Below are 25,035 nucleotides of genomic sequence, written 5' to 3'. Positions count from 1 at the left end.
CTTTACTCTTTTTCATCTGTTTGCTCCTCCCTAGTCAGTGTTTAATTTGTAAAAAAAAAAAAACATAAGTGCCAGGGCTCTCGTTAGGAGGTCTCCGCAACTTACACCACCCATTGCCACTGCTGGCGTTGCCAGTGACAGTACTTACAAAACTACTTACCAGCACACTGCTACACGTGTGACAATTCAGACTATTCTAGGCTCCCAAAGCTATCAAAATAACTTCGGTGGAAGGTATTTGTTTTTAATATATACTGAATTAATAAACAATTGCTGTTCTGCTCATCTTTAAATTATACAAACAGAGCCACCATGTGGCAGCTGTCATAAATGCCAGTGTTGTTAATTAAGTGCCGGAGCACTGGAAACCACTTGCTCAAATTAAGCACTGTTCCTAGTGCTCCACTTTGCTCACCCTCTATATCGTTTACCCCCTCCAGCACTCCCTCATGTAGCTTCCTCCCATCATCCTCACTGATCCGACTTGGACTGGTAAATAAAAAAAACAAGCACTGGCGTTGCCAATAGGTCTCGCAGTAGGAAAGTTGGAGCTATTACAATTGCAAATAACAATGCCTTTTATTTTTGTTTTCATTTTAAAAACATAAAGGGCTTTGTCATTTACAAAACCAATAGCTCCAACTTTCCTACTGCGAGACCTATTGTGCACTGCACAGTGTGGGTGAAAGTGGCACTGCGTGTGTGTGAGTGGCTTTGAGTGAGTTGCGTTGCGTGGGTGAGTGGCGTTGCATGTGTGAGTGGCGTTGCGTGTGTGAGTGGCGTTGAGTGTGTGAGTGGCGTTGCATGTGTGAGTGGCGTTGCATGTGTGAGTGGCGTTGCGTGTGTGAGTGGCGTTGCATGTGTGAGTGGCGTTGCGTGTGTGAGTGGCGTTGCGTGTGTGAGTGGCATTGCATGTGTGAGTGGTGTTGCATGTGTGAGTGGCATTGCATGTGTGAGTGGCGTTGCATGTGTGAGTGGCGTTGCATGTGTGAGTGGCGTTGCATGTGTGAGTGGCGTTGTGTGTGTGAGTGGCATTGCGTGTGTGAGTGGCGTTGCGTGTGTGAGTGGCGTTGCATGTGTGAGTGGCGTTGCGTGTGTGAGTGGCGTTGCGTGGATGAGTGGCGTTGCGTGGGTGAGTTGTGTTGCGTGTGTGAGTGGTGTTGCTTGGGTGAGTGGCGTTGCGTGGGTGAGTGTGGTGTTGCGTGGATGATAGTGGGCTTGCGTGGGTGTGAGTGGCGTTGCGTGTCTGTAAGTGTTGCTGTGTGGGTGAAAGTGGCACAGAGCCTTTGATGTGGCCTGGCGCAGGAGAAATGCTGCTGCTGCTAATTAAATATAAAAAGTGTTTAGGGACTCACGGCTGCCGATAGTAACAAGGCAGTGCTGGGAGGGGGGCTGCGCACCAACTGAAGTGCTCTGGTTGCACGGCCTGCGGCCGGCCGTGTGAAGTGATAAGCCTTTGAAGTACACAGGCATGCTGTGACGGAGGTGTGAGAGGTCTGGCAGGGAACAGATGGCCTGGCTGTGAAGCAGGGGGCGGGGCAGCGCTGGGGAAGCCTGTGGGAGGGTGATTGATGAGACCTATTGGCAACGCCAGTGCTTGTTAACCAGAGCCTCTTTGCCGCACTGCGGCTGCCTCCATTTTCAAAGTCACCGGGCGCTTTCTGAACAAGCAGGCCGGCTCCATTGCAAAGTATCAGGGCTGCTTTTGTAACGAAAGCAGTTAGCAGCGTAAATCAGCGCCAAGCACTGGGCATGACCTTTTCTAGGCGCAGATACTGCCTCGATTCCACCCAGACGCCGCTGCTGCAGTGTAATATTCCAAAAACACTTGAAACAAAATGCCACTTCAAAGTTTATATTGTTTATTCTTGGAGGCAAAGAAAATACGAGTTTGCCAGTTCAAAACAAAAAAAAGCACGGGGGCCAGAATCTTTAGGTGACCTAAACTGGAAATAGTTTTAGTACAATAACTGTGGTAGTAGAAATCGTTTCAGCCAAAAGGCCTGGTTGCAGCTTTGTTTTGTTAAACGTGTTTTAAAGTGAGGCGTTGGGGCTGGAAAGTTTTACGATCGGCCTGAGAAGAGAAATGTCGAACAAAGACAGTATTTCACTGCAGGCTGGCAGACAGCTGCGGAAGGTATTTACAACTTCACTGCGTGCTGCTGCGGCCAGGAAGTGAGGGGGCAGGGGGGTTGGAGCCGCATACACATGTAAATTGGAAATGTGGTGCAATTTGTAAAAATTACCATGATCCTCTTTATTCTATAGAAAATAAAATGGCGTATTGCAAGCAATCACTGGAAATACAATGCCTTGATGTTTCTGTTTCCAATGTCTTGCTCATCTCGCACATATTGCAAACGCGCACAATCGGGAATATTTATGCAAATGCATCTGCATACTTTTATATACTAAATGCGTACGTCTTGTAGGGAGTGGGGTGTAGGAGGGAGTGGGGTGTAGGAGAGAGTGGACGACATATATACATTGATGGATGACATATATACATTGAGGATATGCAGGGTGAGAGAAGGGAGCAGGAGAAAAAGAAAATATAGAGAAAGAGAATGCGAGGCAAGAAAGGAGACAGCTAGAGAAGGGTAGAAGGGAAAAGTAACAAGAGTAGGGTTGCGAAGGAAAGAGCATGGAGAAGGAAAGTCAGGAGGCAAGAGAGGGAGGGAAATGAAGAAAGAGTGGGAAAAGAAAGAGATGAGGCGCGAGAAAGAGAGGGATAAACTCAAGAAAAAACGTGGGAGTGCGAGAGATAGCGAGGACAACCAGAGAGAGGTCGTGGGAGGCGATGGAGAAACAGAAAGTGAATGAGCGAGAGAAGCGCAGAATCACCGAGAAAATAGAAAGTGGTAGAGGGCAGACCCAGCTGGACTGGATGAGAAGGGACAGAAAAGAAATCGGCTTTAGATGTAGGAAGAAAAGAAGGGAGAGTTAGAAATACTCTGACAGGCGAGTACATGAGAACAGTACCAGAATGAACAAATGAAGGGAAAGAACAGTGACTGCAGCAGGCAGGATGGAAGGTCACGAATGCTGCTAAGGAAACGGATGCAGTTAATAGCTGTACGTGGGGAAGCACGGGAGGGAATATTGTTGATAGAAGAGAGAATGCAGAGCGCACGCTGGGCGAAGCCCTTTGATGTGCTGTGAGCGGCCGGGAATGAATGATTAGGGGAGGAGAAGCTGGAAACTGAAAGTACGGCCGGCCTGCGGCCGGCCATGAATAATTAGGGGAGGAGAAGCCCTGGCCGTGAATGCGCGTGCATGTTTGCTCACGTGATTCACGTGAACTGCAAGAAAACCGCGGGGCTGAAAGCCCTTGGTTTGAAGAGGATTTTGGCCACTTGAATTCTCGTTCCCTCAATGCGCTTGCGCGCATTGTAGGTCACGAGACCTAAAAAGAGGACGTGTTATTTTGTAGGCATGCACATGTATGGTGTGTGTGCCTACAAAATGACGCTGCTTTTTCTTTCTTTTTCGGCCACATCAAAAGCTTTTCTTTTTAATTCTCCAGCCATAGCTGAAAACCAAAGGTGAGGCCTATTAGGTTTGCCGCCAAGGTTGGTGTTTCTCTTCTTCTGGATCTTTCTCCCAGGCTATAACATTTCACGCTTGTGGTGCCCATGCTCCTGTCATTGCACACATCTATCTGGCACCCCCTACTGTTGCATGCCTGAATCTAGGGGTTCGCAATCACTCTGGTGCTTGCTGAAACTCCCCTCTTTTATCCTGTAGCCCACTGGCCATAATGACTTTCCTGCCTGTCAGAAGGCTATCATGGCGGTTTCTTATGTTAGAATCTGAAGCCACTTTGTTCCAAGAGCACAACGATGCCACACTTAAGGGTTGCCCATTCCCCAGACGATTCATGGTTTTTCAGACAAAGATACATTGGTTGCACCTCCTAGTACAAACACCTACTTCAGAAGGAGAAAATCACACCCCTCATTTCACCATCACTCATTTCATCAGAGAGCCACTTATGCCCACAGTCCTCTTCAAGAGTCCCCGTCCCAGGGTCACAACACCCACAGTCCACTACCCGCGGTGGCCTGCAGCAATGGCTTTGGTGGCCATGCTGCTTGAACTGCAGTGTCACTGAGAGTAGGGATGACCGCAGCCAATAACACCCGCAGGCTCACAATAAATTCAAACCAACTAACGAACGGTCCCTGCCCCTACACACTGACCAAACCGCACCTTCCTCCTGCCATCAGTCCACACGTATGCAACCTTAATCTGACGTAACGCAAGAGTCAACGGCTAATGGAAACCATTTTGCGCTCAACTTTCTTGACCACAACCAAACGTACCCTAAACGGAAAGCTAACTTCATGCACTGCATGTCCTCCACTGGGACCAGATAAACGTGCCCGCCATACAAACCCAGCAAGGCAGCATGAAGGCATCTTGACCAAGATCAGACCACTCTTAAATTCCCAGGAGAGATATGGTTACCTTATCATCCTCAATCCCTAGTGCTGTTGACCAGATGATGTGAATGCCTCTGCCACAAGCAGTTCCTTTACTAGAAATCCCCACGCCTCCCTGAGGAGAGCTCGCTTCAGATCCTGGCCACACACAATAGTCTGGTCTGTGTGGTGGGGACACTGGTACCACCTCTGCACTACCTCTTTACTCACCACCGTTCATTCTCCAATAATCCTAGCATGTCTCTGCAGTGTGCATTTACGCAGGAGTTGTCTTATCTCTCCTGAATGACGAAGGACACTGTTGAAAGAGAATGCATTAAGAAATAATCCCTGGTAATGCACAAAAGGGAAGTCTGCTGGGAATGCTAGTGCTGCCTGTTCCACAACTAAAGCTGCTGAGAGAATTCAAATCACCCAAACCTAAAAGCTGTCTGCTTCCTCCTCTGTCTACCTCGCCTTAGACTTTAATGCGGGAAGTGTGTCAGTGCCGCATGTTTATCCCTTACTGTAGGCAGTCTGAGCAGTATCATTGATTAATCAGCACTGGAGGCAAGCGCTGTCTTTGGTGTTAATCAATGAAAAAGTCATCCTTCGCGAGGATTTCATTATATCAAATGTGTGAACAATCATTTATTAAAATTAGAGGTATTTAGAGAAGAATCAGCACCGTATACTTTTAATAGGAACCTTAAAGTAGCCCTAGAGGCATCACAATGCACCATAGCACAATTGCAGGTTTGGTCCCCAGCACATCTGAAGCTCTTTTTAAAACATATGATGCAGAGAAGAAGCTTTGTTTCAGATATGGAGTATTGTATTCAACTAAAGCATTACAAAAAATGTGCGGAAAAATAAAACCCCGAGCACTATTTAAAGTTTCAGCTAGAACACAGTGTAAGGTGTTGTATTCTTCAACTGCGATTAGGAATTCTACCTTTAAAAGTTTACTCTTTCAGATGGAATTCCCTTGAACATTCTTCAGGTACCTGTGACTTGTGTAATGGTGGGGTACAAGACCTTCGCCACGTACTTTTAATTTGCCCAAATTCGACTTTGGTAGCAGCTCGACAATGTTTTATAAAAACCCATCCGCATTAGATATAATGCTATTTTAACTCAAGATTTAATTACGGTGTGCATGTCTCCCCCAAATGAATTTGTTTGCTATAACTTGTTTAAGTTCTTAAACAGTTTTTTACAGTTCTTTAAAAAAAATGCATAAACCTCATAACCATAAACAATGTATCTTTATCCAGCAATTTTAATTTACTATATCTATAACGAGTTTTTAAGAAAGCTTTAAAAGTACAAATGCAACTATTTAATATTATGTACTTGTATTTGTTGACCTCAGACGAGGTCTGAATCAAATACAATTTTGGATTTGAAGTGCGAACAATCAGCGTTGAGATCCTGGCATTTGAACCTGTACAGACCAGTTGAACCCACCATTTAGAATGTTACAATAATAAGCTGATTTTTTTGCCGAACTCCTAAAAACACAGGATCCGTGCAGTTATAATAATATTTATGTATTTATTTGTTTTTTCAAGCAGCCGTGTAAAGACCCAATGAGTGACAGAGTGCTTCACATAAGAATGGTTTTGTACATAGGAATTGTTTTGTTTAGTTTCACTACATAAGGGATTTTAACTGGTTTGACATAGCATATGACAAGTTGCAGCATAGAAAATATCAGGTTTTGATTTTGTAGAGTGATTAACATGAGAGCAGTTTTAAACATTAGACCAGTCTAATTTAGTTTCATTACATAGTGCAATTTATTTTTCCTCGGTCTCTTGGTGACAGCAGATATGAAGTCCCACAACCAAGATGGCGGCTATGGGGTTCTCTGTGTCATGGAAGAGCACTCACTAAGCTGTGTTTCCGTGTGCGGTATAGTCTTTAGGCTGGGACCAGAATAAGATGACACCAACAAATCCCCCCACCCCCCACTCCCGCCCCCACCATTTATGATCTCCTTCAGGTCCACTTACAGTCCTAGCACTGTTTCTTAGGACCTCCCGCAGGCCAGCCTTGAATCGACCTTAAAGCATTTGAAGGATGATAGAAATGGAGGTTTCCATGGAAGTGTAAGAGATTGGAGCCTTTTGTATAGAAACAGTAGCCACCAGTACCACACTGGCTGGTGCAATGAGTCGTCATCCATTGGCATCTGATTGGCTGGGAAGAAAGGCAGGAGCAGAAGAGGTTACACCACCACAGTTACGACAATTCCTGTGAAAGGAATCAAGACATGACAGAAAATAAAAGGTTGGTGTGCCTGGTATTGAGAGGAATGGGATACATATGAGCTGGAGTGTACACGTGTAAGTGAACAAGTGAGTGTGTCTCTGTCTGTCTGGTGCCGGGATGTAGGGCTATCAAAATTAAAAATTAAAGGAAGACATATTAGAGGGATACTAGGTCTAAGTGAGTCTCCAGGGTGAAGTTCATTGAATGCTGTTCTGTACATATACAGGCAGAAACCAACCCCGCCACAGTCAGTAGTGAAGTACAGATGACCAAAGCGGGAACACTACTCAAACTGAAAATAAATCATCAATTTCCAGGTTTTATCCCAAAGGAAGCACAACATATAGAGTCAGCAAGGATCGATCCATATATTATATAAAGTGCATAGTTTCACAGAATCAGTTACTGTAATATTTCTGCATTGAATATTGATGAAGAAGAGATGTCATAGGTACAACAAATGAAATGCAGTGTTTGAAATCTTAGAGCGTGATTTAAACAAATATGCAGCTTATGAACAGGAGATTTCCATTCATCATTTGTGTATATTTCCTCCTTTTTCAGAATTCACAAAATCCCAACAAATATGCTTCAGAAATCTGTACAAGTCATAAACCCATGTATTCAAAAATCCAAAAATAAGTATGTTCAATGATATTCCCCACACCTCAGAATGCTAAAACAAAACTGTAAGATTGCAGAAAGGGCATGGAGAAAGGATTACGGGGAAAATAAGAAAACATTATATTGGGAGAAAGTGAGGATATAGCATACCAAAATTCGACAAGCTCAGGCCTCCTATTTTGAAAATAGAATTAGCAACACCATAAATTCCCCTAGAGAGATGTTTAAAATCACAACTGGATCCAGCACTTCTTAGAATCCTTGCCCTGGAGCTGGAAATTATTTCTCCCATTCTATTAGACATGGTTAACCTCTCCCTGGAGTTGGGTAGGGTGCCCCAACCCAGGAAACATGCGATGGTCAGAGTTGACTTAAAGAAACCTAACCTTGATCCTTCCTGTATGGGGAACTTTTGCCCAATTTCCCTGCCCCCAGGTGTAAGTAAAGTGGCAGAAAAATATGTGAACAGATGCTTGTCATACTTCCTGGAAGCTTACTTCTTCCTGCACAACAAACAAACTGGCTTCCGGCCCAAGCACAGCACAGAGACCGCCTTTCTGGCTGTGGTGGAGGAGTCTAAAAGGAGAATGGACCAAGGGGCTACGATGGCCATTACACTCCTGGATCTCAGTGTGGCATTTGATACCATCGACCACCCTACATTTCTAGATAGGGTTGGCAAGGCTAGAGTTGAAGAAAAAGCTGTGGATTGGGTTGGTTCCTTCTTGAAGGAAAGAATATTCCAGGTCTTTGACTAAGATTGCTATTCGTAAATCTTGCCTGTTACTTGTGGGGTCCCACATGGGTCCTCACCTAGTCCTACAATATTCAACATATACCTGCAGCTCTGGTGGACATTATACCTCCCTTTGGGATCTCTAGATGACACCCCGCTGGTTTCCTCTATTACACCAGACTTAGATCATTTAACACCCACTCTTGGACTTTGCCTGGAGCAGGTAGCCAGCTGGATGGATAAATGCTGTTTAAAGCTCAACTAAACTCAAACAGAATTAATGATTCTCGGATACAACTCCTCCTCAAACCAAGCCCTGGGCTGGCCTACTGGCCTTAGCCACCCCCGGCCTCGGAGGTTGTCATAAAAAGTTTGGGAGTGTAGCTTGACGATACCTTGACAATGGAAGCCCAGGCCACCAAATTCTCAACCAGTTATTTAGGATTGTTGCATATGTTGTGCCAGATTCTCCCTTTGCTACCCTAGACCTCGAGATGGATGATGGTTCAGGCTCATATTCTCTCTTGTCTGGATTATGGCAATCCAATTTACCTGTGGTCTCCCAAAGGAGTTAACCCGGAAACTAGAAGTTGGGCAAAATGCGTCCGGACGCACATTACTTGGAATTCACTCAGCTAGTGGTGGGTCTGACACAGCTGGAGAAACAGCCTGAAACGCTCCATTCATGCCTAAGAGAGGTGTTTGACTGGATGACCAGGTCATCGCTCAAATTGAATGGCTCAAAAACTGAGCTGATGATCTTGGGCCACTCAAGCTTTGCCCTCTCGCCGAGCAGCTGGCCCAACTGTATGGGCACTCCGCCTGACCCAAAGAAGGAGATTAAGAGCCTGGGGGTCTGGCTGGAGCCTGATCTGTCCTTTAGGACACACGCCAAGAAGATCGCTGGCGTGTGTTATGGACTGCTCCGTTCGGCCCGTAAGGTTCTCCCCCTCTTACCTGAACTCTCCCGGAAGCTGTTAGTCCAAGGTCTAATCATCTCACGCCTGGACTACAGTAATGCACTCTTTCTCGGAGCACCGGAATCAACGTTCAAAATCCTGCAACAAGTGCAGAACGCGGCAGCCAGGCTGCTGCGGAACGTTCCGGCCAGGCAATCAGCCAGGCCCGCTCTAAAGGCACTCCATTGGCTCCCGGTCAAAGAGAGAGTGACCTTCAAAGCCCTCTGTATTGCTCACAAGAGCATGCAGGGGAAAGGACCTGCTATTCTGAAGGACATGATTCAGCCATATAAGCCCACCAGAGCCTTACGCTCCAATAATAAACACCTCCTTCAGATAAAGAGAATTAGGAGAGCCCGTTCAGGTGGCAGGAGCTTCTCTATTCATACTGCACACGCCTGGAACTCCCTCCCACTCTCACTACGCTCTGAACCAAACCTGCTCAGGTTCAGGAAACATTTGAAAACTTATCTATTTCCAGAATAATTCTAAATCTGTTCTGTTTCACATAGGCAACTTGCTCTGATTCTCTATAAGCGCTGGGATGCCTCTGGGTAACCGTGCGCGGTACAAAATTCGTTAATAATAATAATAATAATAATAATAATAATAATAATAATTCCCTAGGTCTCAGTGAGCCAGGCAGGGATTGTTAGAACTTCAATGGCTCTCCATTGCCAAAAAAAATAGATTTCAAGACCATGTGCATTTCTCACAGAGCCATACATGGGCAAGGTGCACCTATCTAACTCCAGTTTGCAACCCTGTACGTCCCCAATAGGTCATTTCGATCTTGGAACCTTCATTTGGCTACCGTCCCCGCTAACAAAAGAGTTAGTACACATGTCACCTGATCACCCCTTACTTGTAATATTTCACCATGTGTTGACAGCCGTGATTATATACATGTGAATATATATGAATGATTTAATTCAGATAAAACATAAACAGTAGACAGCAATTTGGGTCATGTGCTTTATTGCTTGCGAAAATGTTTTCTATGTTTAGGCAGTTGAGATACAAATGTTAAAATAGGAAAGAATAACACATGCGACACCAAGTGCACTTACAGAAAATAACTGACAAAACCTGACAGAACCACTAAGATATACCCAGGTTCTAAGGGACACAGGGTTACCCCATTTTTGTCAAACTAGTGTTGTGTGATATGGCAACAGCGGTACAGCACCATATCTACAAAGATATGCCACTTATTCTCTCTGTAACCTATTCTGGTGCTCTTTTCACCAAATGCACCATCCCTTGAATGAGAGCATGGGTAGGGTCTTATGTCTAGCATAAGTTTGTACTGCAAGTTGTTGAAAAAAACTAATTTCCATACAACTTCACAGCATTTGGGGTGTTTTCACTTCCCTTTCTCTCCTCGAAGAGGATTAACCCCTGCTCTTTGCTGAAGCAAATCTCCAATAATGGTGGGAAACAGTTCACACACTCTGAAGACAAACCATGCCTTGATCCGCTGACTTCCCACCCCTTCTGGTTTCTAATGTGCACAATTACACACCAGTAAATGCGTTTAGTACACACTGTACTAAATGATAGGCATAAATGTAGCAATTTCCAATTACACATGTATGTTTACGTCCAGTCTTTTAAATGGAAAAATAGAAGGCCAGGTCCTTAATTTCCATAGTTCCTGTTAGCTCCTGTTACGTGCCAGTACTCTCCCATTAAATGTATTGCTGCAGTGCTGAGAAGTGCAGGTGCTCACTTTAAATTTAGATTACAGAAGTGCAGATATGCAGTACCGGATAGTGCCTGGCCATTTAAAGCACCGTTTACGTCCGCATATAGCTCTGTGAATGATGTCCCCTATATCTGTTCAGTCAAACAAAATTTAGAGAATCACACATGGAAGGAAAGCCTTGGAATAAATCCCAGTAATGATTTCAAAGTATCCTGATCTGTATTGTAAGTCAGAAAAACAGAAAAGAAATTCATCATATTGGTAGTCTTGATTTCGAGAGGGTGTGGCCTACCGGCCAGGTTCGAGTTTAGGCGGAGGCTCAAACAGCCTGTGATTCTGGGCAAATCACTTAATCTCCCTTGACCAGATGTACAACGCTTATGCATGCAAAAACAGCATGGGCCATGTACAAAGCCTATTTAGCGAGGGAGCGCTCCCTTCCTAATAGCGTGCGCAAGCCCATGTATGAATGTTTTGTGTCCGCAATTGCGGACGCAAAACACTGGCAAAATACCACCCTCTTCAAGAGGGTGGTAATGCACTTGCAAAGATCCCTTCCCCTTTGCAGATGCTGGGGAAAATATTTTTTACGGGCAGGCAGTGGTCCCAGGGACCACTACCTGCTCTTAATAAATGAAACAAAAACATTTCATTTTTTTCTTTTTAAAACGCATCCTTTTATCCTTTAAAGAAAACTGGATGCATTTTATAAAAAACTGCTTTATTTTGTGGTCTGCTGAGCCCAGCAGCCACCATACATGGGAGGGCCTGCCGGCCTGCCATTCCCAATGGGGTCGCAAATTGTGAGAGGCTCATTAATATTCATAAGCCTCTCAATTTGCGACCCAAGTGGGAATCGCTAACAGCCACATGCATCAAGCGATTTAGGAATCGCAAACGGTGCGATTCGCAAAAATCGGCCGTTTGCGATTCCTAAATCACTATTTGGGATGCATCAAACAAAAATACAAGAAATCGCTATTTTTTGCGATTTCTAAAAATGCGATTGCATTTAAGGAATCGCAATTTGCGATTCCTTAAATGCAATGCATGACATCTTTAACAATTGCGAATTCGCAATTAGGAGGGAAAAAATTACCATGAGGTAGGACCTCATGGTAATTTGCGAAAAATCTAAAAAAATGCATTTTTTTGCTTTTTTCAAACTGTCATGTTGTGCACACACATGCCCTTAGGGCATGTGTGTGCACAACATATGTGCATAGATTGATTTCAGGGGTGCAACAGGGTGTCCTTTGGACACCCCTGCACCCTTGAAATCGCAATCTCAATTTGCGATTAGCTAATTGCGAATCGCAAATTGAGATTGTCTTCCCATTCATTCCTATGGGCCTTTTGGCCCATAGGAATCAATGGGAAGGGATTCCTTAATTGCGATTCGCACATTGTGAATCGCAATTAAGGAATAATAAGGAATCGCTAAAAAAATTGCGATTTTTTGATGCATTGCCGTTTGCGATTCCTTAATAGCGATTTCTTAATTTTCGCAATTAAGGAATCGCAAACGGCAACAATGATGCATGTACCTGAATGTGTGTTACACACTGTTGTACATCCAAAATAGCGCCTCGCAAATTGCTGTATGTTGGTTGCACCAGGCCTTCTTTTCACTTGGCAGTGTGTCTGTGTTTTTTTCTCCCTGTAGTGTCTTGGAGCTGGGCACGGATACCGGGGGTTCTGCAGCGGCTCGGCTTCACCTACTTCACCATAGCCCTGATGCAGACCTGTTTTGGCAAGAACACCCAGGATTGTGAGGTGGGCGATCGCTTTGATCCTGTGTCACAGTGCAAGCGCTTTCGGTTTTCTGATAGATAGGCGCTCCTAACGTATCAGCCCACATCTTCAGACACACAGGCACTTATGAAATTGAACATGTTTGAGATGTACCCAAAACGCATCCTACTGCTAACCTGTCCAGGGTTGCCCGTGTGTGGCCTATCCCACCCCTGGAGACCGCTCCCAGACAGGGCCTTCCACAACGGGGCTCCCTAAGAGGTGCAACATATATCAGCCTTCTAAAACACTTCTTCCTCGAGGTCCTCACTCTAACCAGTTTTGGTTAACATAGTCCGCCTTCTAAACCATTCTGAACCAGAGACACTTCAGGCCCATCAATCTATCCACACGGGCAATCACACATCCACTCTGTGCACAATGGACACCAGGCCTTGTCCACCCAATCCATCAAACTGGCCACCCATTGCCCAACCCTGCAGATCTGTCACCACCACTATGCAGTACACAGTATGGCCACCTCTGAGGACCAATAGGAGCACGCTTAGAGAGTACATTCATCTTATTCATAATAATATTCACTTCTTCTGGGGGGCGGAGCTTGCCGGCGTCGATGGCGGACGCCTAGAAGAAGAGCTCCGCGCCATTGTTCTTATTAATCCTGTAAAATATCCTCTACTGGCGGAGTCACCAGGTCCCTGACGGAGGTTTTGCTCCTTGGGGCTTTAGTGACGGCAACGGTGGCCTTTTCCGACACACAGCGGCAACCAGAGACGAGCATTAAGCTCCGACGCGGGACCATCGCGGACCAGGCCGGATCCCCGCTCTCTCCTTGGGAGCAGTCTGGTTGACGTAACTTTGCGTGCGGTCTGCTGAGCATCGGCGGGACCGGTCTTGCTGGAAAACACACAGCGAGGAGGGGGTTGCAGCCGAGTGCTGATTGCGCTGGACACAGGGGGTAAGAACACTTGCTCCACGGAGGGAGACCGGCACATACCCTATCTTTACCAGCACTCACTGAGGGAGACTTGGCGTGGGCCTACTTCTTGGTGACAGGCAGGTCGGCTTACTTGCCTAACAACCCCCTGAGGCGGACGCGCCATAAGCTGGACTGGCCGCGACACCGACCCGGATTCCGCTGCCCGCGACGGTGTTCACGCACCACGATACAGTGGGCTTCTGGAAAACACACGTGGCGATCACGGAGAGGAGGGGACGCTCCAGGGAGAGTACTGTCCGTCCCCCAGCCTACATAACGTCCATAGTAGGCGGGAGCCCAGCTGCAGAGGAGCCGGAGAGCACGCAGATGCCGAGGCGGTAGGGTTGCGGGGGCCTGGGACGGTGGAAAGTAGGTGCTCCTCATGTCCATCGGCGCTCGCCTCCTTCCCCCACGCCGCCATCTTGCGAAACGGCAACGGGCTCTCTGCCCTTATTTTGGCGCGGTTTCCTTGGCGGAGTGGCGCAGAGACCTACTTAGCCCATCAGTTCACGTCGGATTACTGACCGAGCAGTGCTCACACTCAGAACTGCGCGGCCTCGGAGAGCACGGCCGCGACAGGCAGAGGGACTTGGGTCCACTTGAACTGAGGACGTGGCAGACAGGGCTCCTTTACATTCGCACCGGACACTGCAATACACTCATTGAGTGGTGCGAAAGGGAGGAGGGAGGAGACATACCTCGGCCTCTATCACAGTGAGGCATTTCAATATACCAGCTATCAGGATATAAGGGAACTGTAGAGTGGAGTGCACGCTGTTTGCTTAAGTGGACTGACTTGAAGTGGTTGGCCGGGGCGTCCTCCCTGAGTCTGCCTTGGTTGAGACGCAGTGAGACCAGGGGTGGCCTTCTATCTTGGACGACCTAACCGGTCATCATGGGCAAGAACGACAAGACCCAGACCAAGCTGACGTTTGACCACCGACGAGCGAAGGGACCGGAAGCTCAGGCGCCGGAAACATCACCACGAGATAATGCTACAGAGACTTCGCTGTGTGCCGATATCAGAGAAATGCTGGTGTCCATGGAGAAGGGCTTGCAGGACAGCATGGCGTCCATTGGCTCTAAAATTGATGCCCTAACGTACCGTATGGATCGAATGTCAGAGCGGGTAGACAAACATGCGGAACGCCTTGACATGTCCGAAAGGCGTATAACTGAAGCTGAGGAAGCCCAGACGGAATGGGACAAAGACCGCAAACAGTTTGGCAGACTTCTCCAGGTCATCCAGGATAAGTCGGAGGACTTGGAAGCCCGCTCGAGGCGCTCGAACATTCGCATTACAGGGATTGCGGAGACGACGCAAACTGGAAAAATGGAACTCTTCGTGGAAAAACTCCTCATCACTCTCTTGGGAGAGGATGTCTTCTCTCCAATGTTTCTTGTGGAAAGAGCTCACCGCAATCTGGGTCCTCGTCTGCGTCCAGGGGCACCCCGAGGCCGATAATAGCAAAACTCTTGACCTACAGGGACAGGGATGCGGCGTTACGGGTGGCTAGAGACAAAGGGAAACTGCAGTTCGAAGGCATGGATGTCTCCTTGTATACTGACTTCACTGCGAAAGTCCAGGAGGAAAGACGGCACTTTGCTCCGTACAAGAAGCAACTTCGCGAACTAGGCCTGGACTACGTGATGCTGTAACCGGCAAAGCTGCGGATTAATAGGCAGGGCCACTCCCATTATTTCACGGACCCCAGAGAACTTCAGAAATCCTTAAAGGAATGGTCGAAGGAGTGGAGAAAAACACCGAGAAGTCAGGATGGGGAACTCAGAGAAGGCACCCAACTGGAGGAGCAAGACTAGTAATTGCCCTTCCGGAAAGCGCTGAAGACCTTCCTCTTTTGTTAAGAACTACTGATGTTTGAGACAGCACATCTGCAGAAGCGCCGGGACACCCCGTTGGGGTAGCTGTGCGCTATAAAAAATACACTAAATAAATAAATAGAAAATACACTAAATAAATAGTAATGCGGTGCCGGCGCATGCCTTCTTGGTAACAGACTACATAGATGGACTATTGGGAAGTGTACCAGATCACCTTCTCCATCGCTTCCTGATATAGTTAAGCACGGAGTTCCGGGCACTAAAGAGGTCTGCACGGGACACCTGCCACCAGGCCTGGGTGAGACCATTCCACTGTAATTGTGTTCCCTAACAGACTTGTTAACCTGATATCTGTAGGAGTACTTGGCTGCGGGGTGTACTTTATTGCTGATAATGGGGGAACTTTAATAATGCTAGGTGGAATGTTGAGTGGATGTGGAGTTGCCCATTGACGACTCCGGAAGGGATGGTGTTGACTCTTGTCAATAGTAACTAAAAGGGTAATGGTGCAGGGGCGGAATTGGAATGTACAATGTTGTGGCATGGTTATTTGCTCTTTCTGGTAACCTCCGCCCTTGCGCTTTTGGCTCACATAGTCCCAAATGGGACAGGTTCGGGGATTGTTAAGGGGATCTGTGGGGGGGGGGAGAGGGGGGGAGTGAAAAGGGACTGTCTGACCAGGTTGGGGGAGGTCGGCTGTGGGTGGGGGGGTGCGTGGTTTGGGGAAGAGTTTGGTTCTGGGAAAGGGGAGTTTAAAATAACGCCAAGCAATGTGTTGCCAAATTTTACCTATCGTAGACTGTCCATGATTGATAAGGCTTTACAGAGATTGATTCGCAGGGCCAGTGGAAATATGTCAGTCGGCAGTCAATCTTTCTGTTGGGATGGCTGATACCAATGAAGTAAATACACTATGTGTCTCGGAATCTTTGAATGCGCTGTCGTGGAATGTGAGGGGGCTTAATGATTACTGTAAGCTTAGGAGGGTGTTAAATTATTTACACAGACACCACATTGACCTCGCTCTTATCCAAGAAACCCATCTCCCACTTAACAGTAAGATGCTAACAGCTAAAGGGTTTGGGGGAAACAGTGTGGCGGCAGGGTTCACTACACACTCCAGAGGGTTGGTCACATGGGTCAATCCTAGATCCAAGCTAAAACTGGCACTTCTTGTAGCTGACCCGGAAGGTCGTTATTTAATTGTTAGATGTGTTGGCAAGGGGCACGATCTAATAGTGGTGAATGTTTATGGGCCTAACTATGACAACCCCGAGTTTTACGCTGCACTGGCAGCGAAATGCAGGACACACGTTGGGTCTAGAATGCTGTGGGGGGGCGATTTCAATTTTGTGTTTGACCCAGATCTTGATAGGTCGGCGGGACAGGCCCGACGACCAGCAGCCTCGGCATTGCATATGCAGGCGGAATTGGTTAAGTTAGATCTTGTTGACATCTGGAGACATAAGCACCCCACGAAAGGCGGTTACACGCACTACTCGGCCTATCATGATGTACACACAAGAATAGACTACTGGCTAGCATCTCAGGCAATGCTTAATTGCATAAAGAGGTGCGCAATATTGCCACGCACCCTCTCGGACCACTCTCCTATACTCTTGGTAATTGCGGTGCCGGCAAAGAAAATCCCCCCATTCACATGGCGGTTTCCTCCTTATTCCTTATTAGATGAGGTGTTCAGGGGAGAAATGGCGGAGGACATAGACACTTTCTTTGAGACGAATTTGGGGTCTGTCGACAGCATTCAGACATTGTGGGATGCATTTAAGGTATATATCAGGGGTATGGCAATGTCCAAACATTCGAGTGTACTTAAAGCTATACGACAAAGGCTGAAGCACCTAGAGGCCCAACATGGAGAGGCGATCACAGGACAACCCTGATACTGACACTACATCGCGAATTAAAATGCTACTAGCTGAATATCATGAGGAGGCGGATAGGGAAGTGCAACATATGGGCAAGTATGCCACGGCTCGCACATATGGTGAGGGGGAGAGGCCTGGCTCTCTGTTGGCCAGACTATTACATAATGACAGAAGACCTCTGGTGATCTACGAACTGACAACACCTGCAGGGGAGGTGATTACTGACGAGGCGGAGATCCTCCAAGAGTTTAAGGAGTATTATGCAGGTCTCTACACATCCAGATCTTCACAGGTTGAGGAGGAAATAGACGATTACCTTAGCTATATTAAAATGCCCTTCTTGCTTAACTCACAGTGGGAATTTTTGTCGGCGCCCATACAGAAAGAAGAGATCTTAGAGGCTCTAGAGGGGATGCCATCTGGCAGCGCACCTGGGGCAGACGGCCTGACTGTGGGCTTCTATAAAACATTTAAAGATAAACTTGTCCCACACCTGATAACTCTTTTTGACGATATCTGTGAGGAGGGCGGAATGCCTGCCTCTATGAGGGAGGCATCGCTTGTTACCGCCTTAAAACCTGGGAAGCCTCCTAATGCATGTAGTTCTTATAGACCGCTCTCCCTGATGAATGTTGACGCCAAATTGTTTGCTAAGGTTCTGGCTACGCGCCTGGCACTGCTTGTGCCTGAACTCGTGGCACCGGAGCAGGCCGGATTCGTCCCTGATAGAAACCTCACGTACAATATTCGTACAGTGCTAGGGACCATGCAGCATGTCCGTCAAGAAAATAAAGCGTTAGCGATTTTCCTTGACATGGAGAAGGCTTTCGACTCCGTGGAATGGCCATTCATGCTCAGAGTCCTACGGAAGCTGGGGCCGGGGGAACCCTTTCTCCAGATGCTGGGGGCATTGTACTACAAACCCACAGCGAGACTAAGGGTGGGGGATCAAGTCACAGATGCCTTTGAAATAATCAGGGGAACTAGACAAGGGTGTCCCCTCTCGCCCCTTCTATATGCGCTGGTCGCGGAGCCCCTGGCATGTGCAATTAGGGAATACCATAGTTTGGAGGGTATCAGCTTTCCAACATACAAAATTGGAATTTCTACATATGCTGATGACACCCTGCTGTATGTTCGTGACCCAGAAACGAACCTCTCGTCAGTACTCAGAGAAGTAGTTCGATTTGGGGCCCTTTCAGGGCTGAAAGTAAATTGGTCCAAGTCAGTCGCGTTCCCATTGAGCCTTTGACCCTATCGTTTGAAATGGAATACCCATTGCAGTGGTCTACGGACCCGGTCAGGTATTTAGGGATACAACTCCACACGGACCCAGACATACTGGTAAGAGAAAATTATGGCGTCGCATACACAAAACTGGTGGAGGATGTTGACGCATGGTGCAAGCTCCCACTGTCCTTAATGGGCAGGATAGCCATAATGAAGATGGTGGTCTTACCAAGATTCCTGTTTCTGTTTAGTAATATCCCCGTGGTTCTATCCAAGGCCTTTTTCAAACAGCTGACTCAGGTACTCATTAAGCTGTCCTGGGGGGGCAAACAGCCCAGAGTTCAGTGGAAGGTCTTAATGCTCCCCTATGAGATGGGGGGACTGGGTGCTCCAGACCTGGAAAGATACTATAGAAAGGCACAAACAGCTCATCTGCATACGTGGCTACATGGAGACCCGAACATCCCCCATGTAGTCCTAGAGCGATTGTTCGCTGACCCCTCCCCCTTACCAGCCACTGTCTGTTTTCCGGTTGACCGAAGCGTTGGTAAGCTGGACTCTGTCAAGACTACGAACCACGCTTGGCATGCGTTGGTACAAGCGCAGAACTGTGTGCTACTGTACTCCCGCTGATGCGAATAGACTGGGCAGTACGGCTGACGCCACTGAAAGAGAAAGCTGTCACGAGAGCATTGCAGAAACTGGGAATCACGAAGCTGGAAGACTTATTTACAGATGGGGTGGTTAAATCATGGGAGCAGGTTCTCCCCTTGCAGGCAGAGGCTTCGCTTTTATTACGTTTTCAGTTTCACAGGGTCCGAAGTGCGATGCTAAACCTCTTAGGCCCGGACATGGCAGAGCCACCGGATGTGCCGGAGCTTACTTATGTGATTAAGGCGGTGTCGTCTCGCAAACTAGTCACCAATCTCAATAAACTAGGACCCAACCATAAACAGTACCAATACTCCAAAGCTAGGACGGAATGGCAGCGTGACCTGCAAATGCAAATAGATGACGAGATGTGGAAATATTGCTGCACTAGCACTAGGAGACTGTCTCTTAACGGAAGGCATAGATTGGTCCACTTCAAATTCCTGCAACGGGTTTACTATACCCCAGAGAGACTACATAGGTACGGGCTTAGACAATCAGCGGAGTGTGAACGCTGTCATGAGCAAGTTGCAGATTTTATCCACATGGCATGGAACTGTCTTGGCATTAGCCAGTTCTGGAAGGAGATTTTTTTGGAACTTAGTCTGATGTTGGACATAGAGATGCCGGTCAATCCGGCACTGGCTATGCTGGGATATTCCAAGACACTCCCGGTCGCACAGCAACGACTGGCAGATATGGCCTTACTGATAGCCAGGAGGGTTGTCGCTATGTGTTGGATGAGAGGTCCGTTGCCAACTAAGAAGAGATGGGCTACAGACATGTTATACTGCTGCACTCAATCGGAAATATACAGTGAACTGCTCCCACCCAAGAGTCGGCCCAAAAATTTCTGGGGTATATATCAGACATATGTACGCTCAGGGGAAGAGGAGGACATAGAACAGGGTGAGGCAGTAGATCCGTTTGAAACTCGTGGGGAACACGTCGATCAGGATTAGCGGGGGTTCCTGTCGCAGGAAGGGAGTGCACTGAGTACTGTGGAACTAGGAGGGAGATAGCGGCAGCATGGGGGGGAGATAGGGGCCGGGAATACTTCCCTTTCTAATGGAATAGATGGGGGTCTTGCACGGAGGAGATTACTGATCAGCCCTGCACTCATGACACTGCGGATTAGAGCCCGGAGATGGAGTTATTTTTTCCCCGCCGGGTGGGGGGGGGTTCCCAATAGTCTACTACTAGGTTTTCAAGCTGGGAGCGCAACGGCTGGCATGTTGTGGGTGGGGGGGTTGTTGGGGTAGGACTTTTAGGATTTAATCATGTAAGGTAGCAACTCTCGCTATGCAGCTTACCGGGCCTGGCAGGGTAATTGTACTGGTGTGGAAGTAGGCATTTATCTAGGGCACTGGCGCCACGTATAACACCTGGGAACTGATCGTGAGTCCTGTGGACCTTGCTCTACGTTATAACTGAATGCCGCCGAGCCCCCGGGATGCCGGCTAAATGGCTGTGTAAACTGTGCCTGCACTATGCTGATAAGCTGCCTAATTCTCGCTGCTGGCCCCAGGGTTGTAGGCTGCAAACCGTGTAAACTACACTGCCTTGTAAGTGAATAAAGGTTTTTGAAATTAAAAAAAAAAACAAAAAAAAATGATATTCACTTCAGTGATCTAGTCACAGGAATCAGTAGTTCATTCATCCTGTAAGGAGCGAGCCAGGATATAGGCAGGATGGAATCTCGTCTGCAGCAAAGAGCACCCGAGGTGTCATCGACACTGGGGAGAATGGCCCAGCTTATGTTACATAAACCATCATATAGAACCCGGATAAGCATGAACGCATGAAAAGCTTCAGCCAACAAGAAGATCATGGGTGCACACAGCAAGGCCACCAGAGAAGGCCTCATTATCAGTCCCTACCTGGAGTTACTGATGCAGTCATCCAACATTTCCAGGTGAAATACACTGAGGGCCTTATTTATGAGGCCATGCATCAGTTTTGCGCTTCTGTTGCGTCACTTTATGTGACGCAATGAGATTTCACTGCGTCACTTCTAGGATGCCATTGCGTCAATATCTTACGCCTGCCTCACAGAAGGCGTAAGACTGACGAAGGCCCTTTTCACATGGGGCTTGTCCCATGTGAAAGGACACATTGCTGGGGTTGCGTCACTTTTGGGACACACTCCAGCAAGACATCATTTTTGCGCCTACATATACGTCAGAAATACTAACGTATCTGTAACTCCTTGCGACGTGATGCGTGATACTGTAAATATGACGCATCCAGCATGTCACAAGGAGGGCGCAATGAAAAGTGACACATCTCTGTATTCACGCAGCGATGCGTCACTTTTCATAAATGAGGCCTTCAAACGGGAGACTCAGAGCAGACTAACCCTGCAGAGCTCATAATTCCAACTCCATGGGAGGGATCAGAAACAGGGACATCTTAAGGATTTTGGGGGCCCCAGGCCGATAGTTTTTAAGGGGCCCCTGTTCAGAACAGTTTTGAAATATGATCCAGTTTCTGATTTTTCATGCCCTCTTAGGCCAGGTCACTGGCAGGCACACTCGTCCAATTCTAAAGTTGTTACATCTAATGTTCATGGATAGTGGTGAGTGCTGTCAATATTGTAGCACAGCAGCATCTCACTTACATTACTGCAAATAATATTTGTGACACCCGCCCACTTCTCATATATGAAGTCCTGTTTTGATCTAAATGAAACTTTATTTATGGATGTTGCATGAAACAAACACATTTCGCTGCAAAATCTTTGTAATAGACTTTCACGCACCACTCACATCAAAACTAAGTTAAAGAGAAACAGTATTTAAAACAATCTGTGGATGAATTATTCAAGGTCATCAGGGCAAGCCTTGCAGAACAGAGATGGCTCTATCAGGGGGCCGCCCTAAAAGTCTGGGACCCTGGGCCAGAGCCCACTTTGCCCATGCCTTAAAACATCTCTGAAAGTCGTGTAATTGACTTGAGAGAGTGCAGACCACCGTACTCAGGTGGATCACTATGATCCAGATTTGCCACCGTTCCCAGAATGCCCTGTGCACAGTATATGCCACACTACTGAGGGTGGATCATTCTTCGTTAGATGGTCGTCCATGCACTGCTTGGACTAGCACGCATACTATGGGTAAGCAGGCGTAGGTAGCAGAGACAATGCAGGCAATACACAGCACTGGAAGCACAAGCGTGCTGTGAGTAAGCAGGTGCAGCAAAGGCCACACAGGCAATACACAGCACTGGATGCACATACGTACTATGGGTAAGCAGGCGCAGGACAGTGTATACAGGCAATGCATAATGCTGCAAGCCCACACATGCTATACTATGGGTAAGAAAGCACAGTAAACGGTGTACAGGCGATACATAGTGCTAGAAGAAAGGCTGTCAGTGCTTAATTTGAGCCGGTGATTTCTGGTGCTTGGTACCTACCGGCACTTAATTGTCGGAGCTGCACTTAATTGTCGACACCAGCACTTATGACAGCTGCCATATGGTGGTGTGTTTTTATAATTTAGACATGAGCAGATCAGCACTTGTTTACTATAAAAACAACTAATACCTGCTGCCCAAGCTATTTTTATAGCTTTGGGGACCTTGAATAGCCTGAAATGTCACACTTGTAGCAGTGTACTGGTTAGTAATTGTGTAGGTACTGTCATTGGCCACGCTGGCACTGGCAATAGATGCTGCAAGCTGCGAAGGCCTCCTGACTAGAGCCTTAGCACTTTACAAATTAAGCACTGAAGGCAGTACATACGGACACGCTCCAAGCCTTTCATAGGCGGAGGCTTGTGAATAGTCCCTCGGCCGCTGCAGCACGAGCTCGTGATGCGATGAGCACGTGCTACTCTTAAGAGTAAATAACGCACAGGCCTCGCGGGTCCCTCGGTGGCGGCCTTGGGATGCGGATAACTGATAGTAATTGCCTCCTTCGCCGAGTGTACTCCACTGTAATCACGGCCATTCCTGCTGAGCTGCCAGAAAGGAACAAGGCTTTAAATATTGATGTCCGCGCGGAGGAGCGAAGGTTCTGTAAGTGCCGGACAGCCCCGATCTGACCGTCTCCCTCTCTGTCTCTTCCCCCCACAGACCCAGGCCTGGTGGGCTCCGGTTAGAGACGTGGTCCTGTACTGGCCGGAGTGGGTGGTCGTCGGCCTCCTGGAGACGCTCTGGCTCAGCCTGACCTTTCTGCTGCGCGTGCCGGGGTGCCCCACGTAAGTAATCGCCGGTGGCAGAAGTTTAATAAAAAACTTCAAACTCACATTTTGGGAATCACCTGAAAGGCAATAATGGCCGCGTCAAGAGTCTGTTTATGGAGACCTGTGGCACGAGCTGCCATGTTGGCCCCAGGCTGAATGAAACTGGGGAGGAAGTGGCTGAAACTGACAGGGGGTGGACGGGGTGGGGGTTACTAGATGGTAGGGAGAGGGTCCAGTTTATTGCACTTAGGCCCAATGACGACTCCCCAGTGTGCATCCGAAATACAATTCTAAGGTGTGTGGCATTTCCCCTTGTTCTAATTTCACAGGCTCTATGTACCTGCTTGCAAATGGCTCACTTTGTGCTATTTACCAAGGAGTTTTTGGTAGGTAAAACATCATAAGACTTTTGCTAGCAAATAGCACGTCATTGCACTTTGCACAGCATAATACAAGTTACAATTTCTGACCTTAGAGTTCATTCCAGGGTGTGGGAATAAACATTTCAAACTATTTGCCAACAAGACCCTCACCAGGTTTTACCTTTGGTAAACGTGCACAAATATCGCAGGATACACAATTCACGCATGGGTATATAGCACATGTGCAATTAGCACATGGGCAGATATCATCCAACGTGGAATTACTTTCAGGTCCAAACTTGCATTTTCACTCGATCGGGGGTTTACCCTGAATTTGGAATTAGGGTTGAAATAATTTAGAAAGAGACGAGCCATTGAACAATTGTGATCTTGGAGACTATGTGGGGGTGCAATTATAAAAATTGTCATGAAAAAGTGCAGTCATTTTTATCAGGTTGGCTTTTACCTGCCAGCTCTGTTTGTGTAAAGAAATATTCACAATGTAACATCAACAAGACAAGGAACTTCGGGCCAGGGATGTATGACATCACAACGCATACTTTTACATCGCATTCTTTTACAACGCGGTTTTTACAACGCATACCATTACAACGCATAGTGCTTTGGGGCGCTGGATAGTGAATAGTTTAATTTAGTATTCCAACTCCAGTCCCCGTGGATAGTAGGGAAGGTGTTGGACAGTAAATTAAACATATTCCCTATCCTAGAGCGCCCCCAGCGCAATGCGCTGTAATGGTTTGCGTTGTAAAAGTTGCATCGTAAAGGCACTGCGTGGTAAAAGTTGCGTTGTAAAGGATGTTTCCCTCGGGCCAGATGTACCACCGGTTTTTGCATGCGCAAACGGGTTTGCAAACCTGTTTGTGCACCCAAAAACCTATTCGACCATGTACATAGCCTATATAGCGAGTTGCAACTTTTTTGCGACTCGCTAAATAGGTTTTGCGACTCGCTAAATCGGTTTTACGACTCGCTATACAGAAGGGGCGTTTCCTTCCAAATAGCGATTCTCAAAACCATGTACAAATGAACACACACAATAACCACCTACTTCAAGTAGGTGGTAATGCATTCGCAAATGAGAATGGGTTCCCTGCTTTGCAAATGCATGCAGATTGTTTTTAAGGGCAGGCAGTGGTCCCAGAGACCACTGCCTGCCTTTAAAAAATGAAACAAAAACGTTTTGTTTTTTTAAAATGCATCCTGTTCTCCTTTAAGGAAAACGGGCTGCTTTAAAAAAAAAACTGCTTTATTTAAAAGCAGTCCCAGACATGGTGGTCTTCTGAGCCCAGCAGGCCACCATCCCTGGTAGGGCTGAAATTCCCAATGGACTCGCAAATTGCAAGAGGTTCATTAATATTAATGAGCCTCGCAATTTGCGACCCCTTTGGGTA

General features: G+C 47.1%; 1 protein-coding gene across 1 annotated transcript in view; it reads left to right on the top strand.

Annotated features, from left to right (window-relative positions):
• Positions 1-25,035, top strand: part of LOC144754754 (heparan-alpha-glucosaminide N-acetyltransferase-like) — a 1,466,120-nt gene that overhangs the window by 932,401 nt on the left and 508,684 nt on the right. Inside the window, exons 11-12 of the mRNA XM_078642945.1 lie at positions 12,395-12,504; positions 23,152-23,276. Coding sequence (XP_078499071.1) covers positions 12,395-12,504; positions 23,152-23,276 — 235 coding nt within the window. The remainder of the gene's footprint in view (positions 1-12,394; positions 12,505-23,151; positions 23,277-25,035) is intronic.

The sequence above is a fragment of the Lissotriton helveticus genome, chromosome 5_1 (genome assembly GCF_964261635.1).
Source record: "Lissotriton helveticus chromosome 5_1, aLisHel1.1, whole genome shotgun sequence".
NCBI lineage: Eukaryota > Metazoa > Chordata > Amphibia > Caudata > Salamandridae > Lissotriton > Lissotriton helveticus.
Note: the sequence above shows the minus strand (reverse complement) of the source record. Positions and strands in the feature narration are given on the sequence as shown.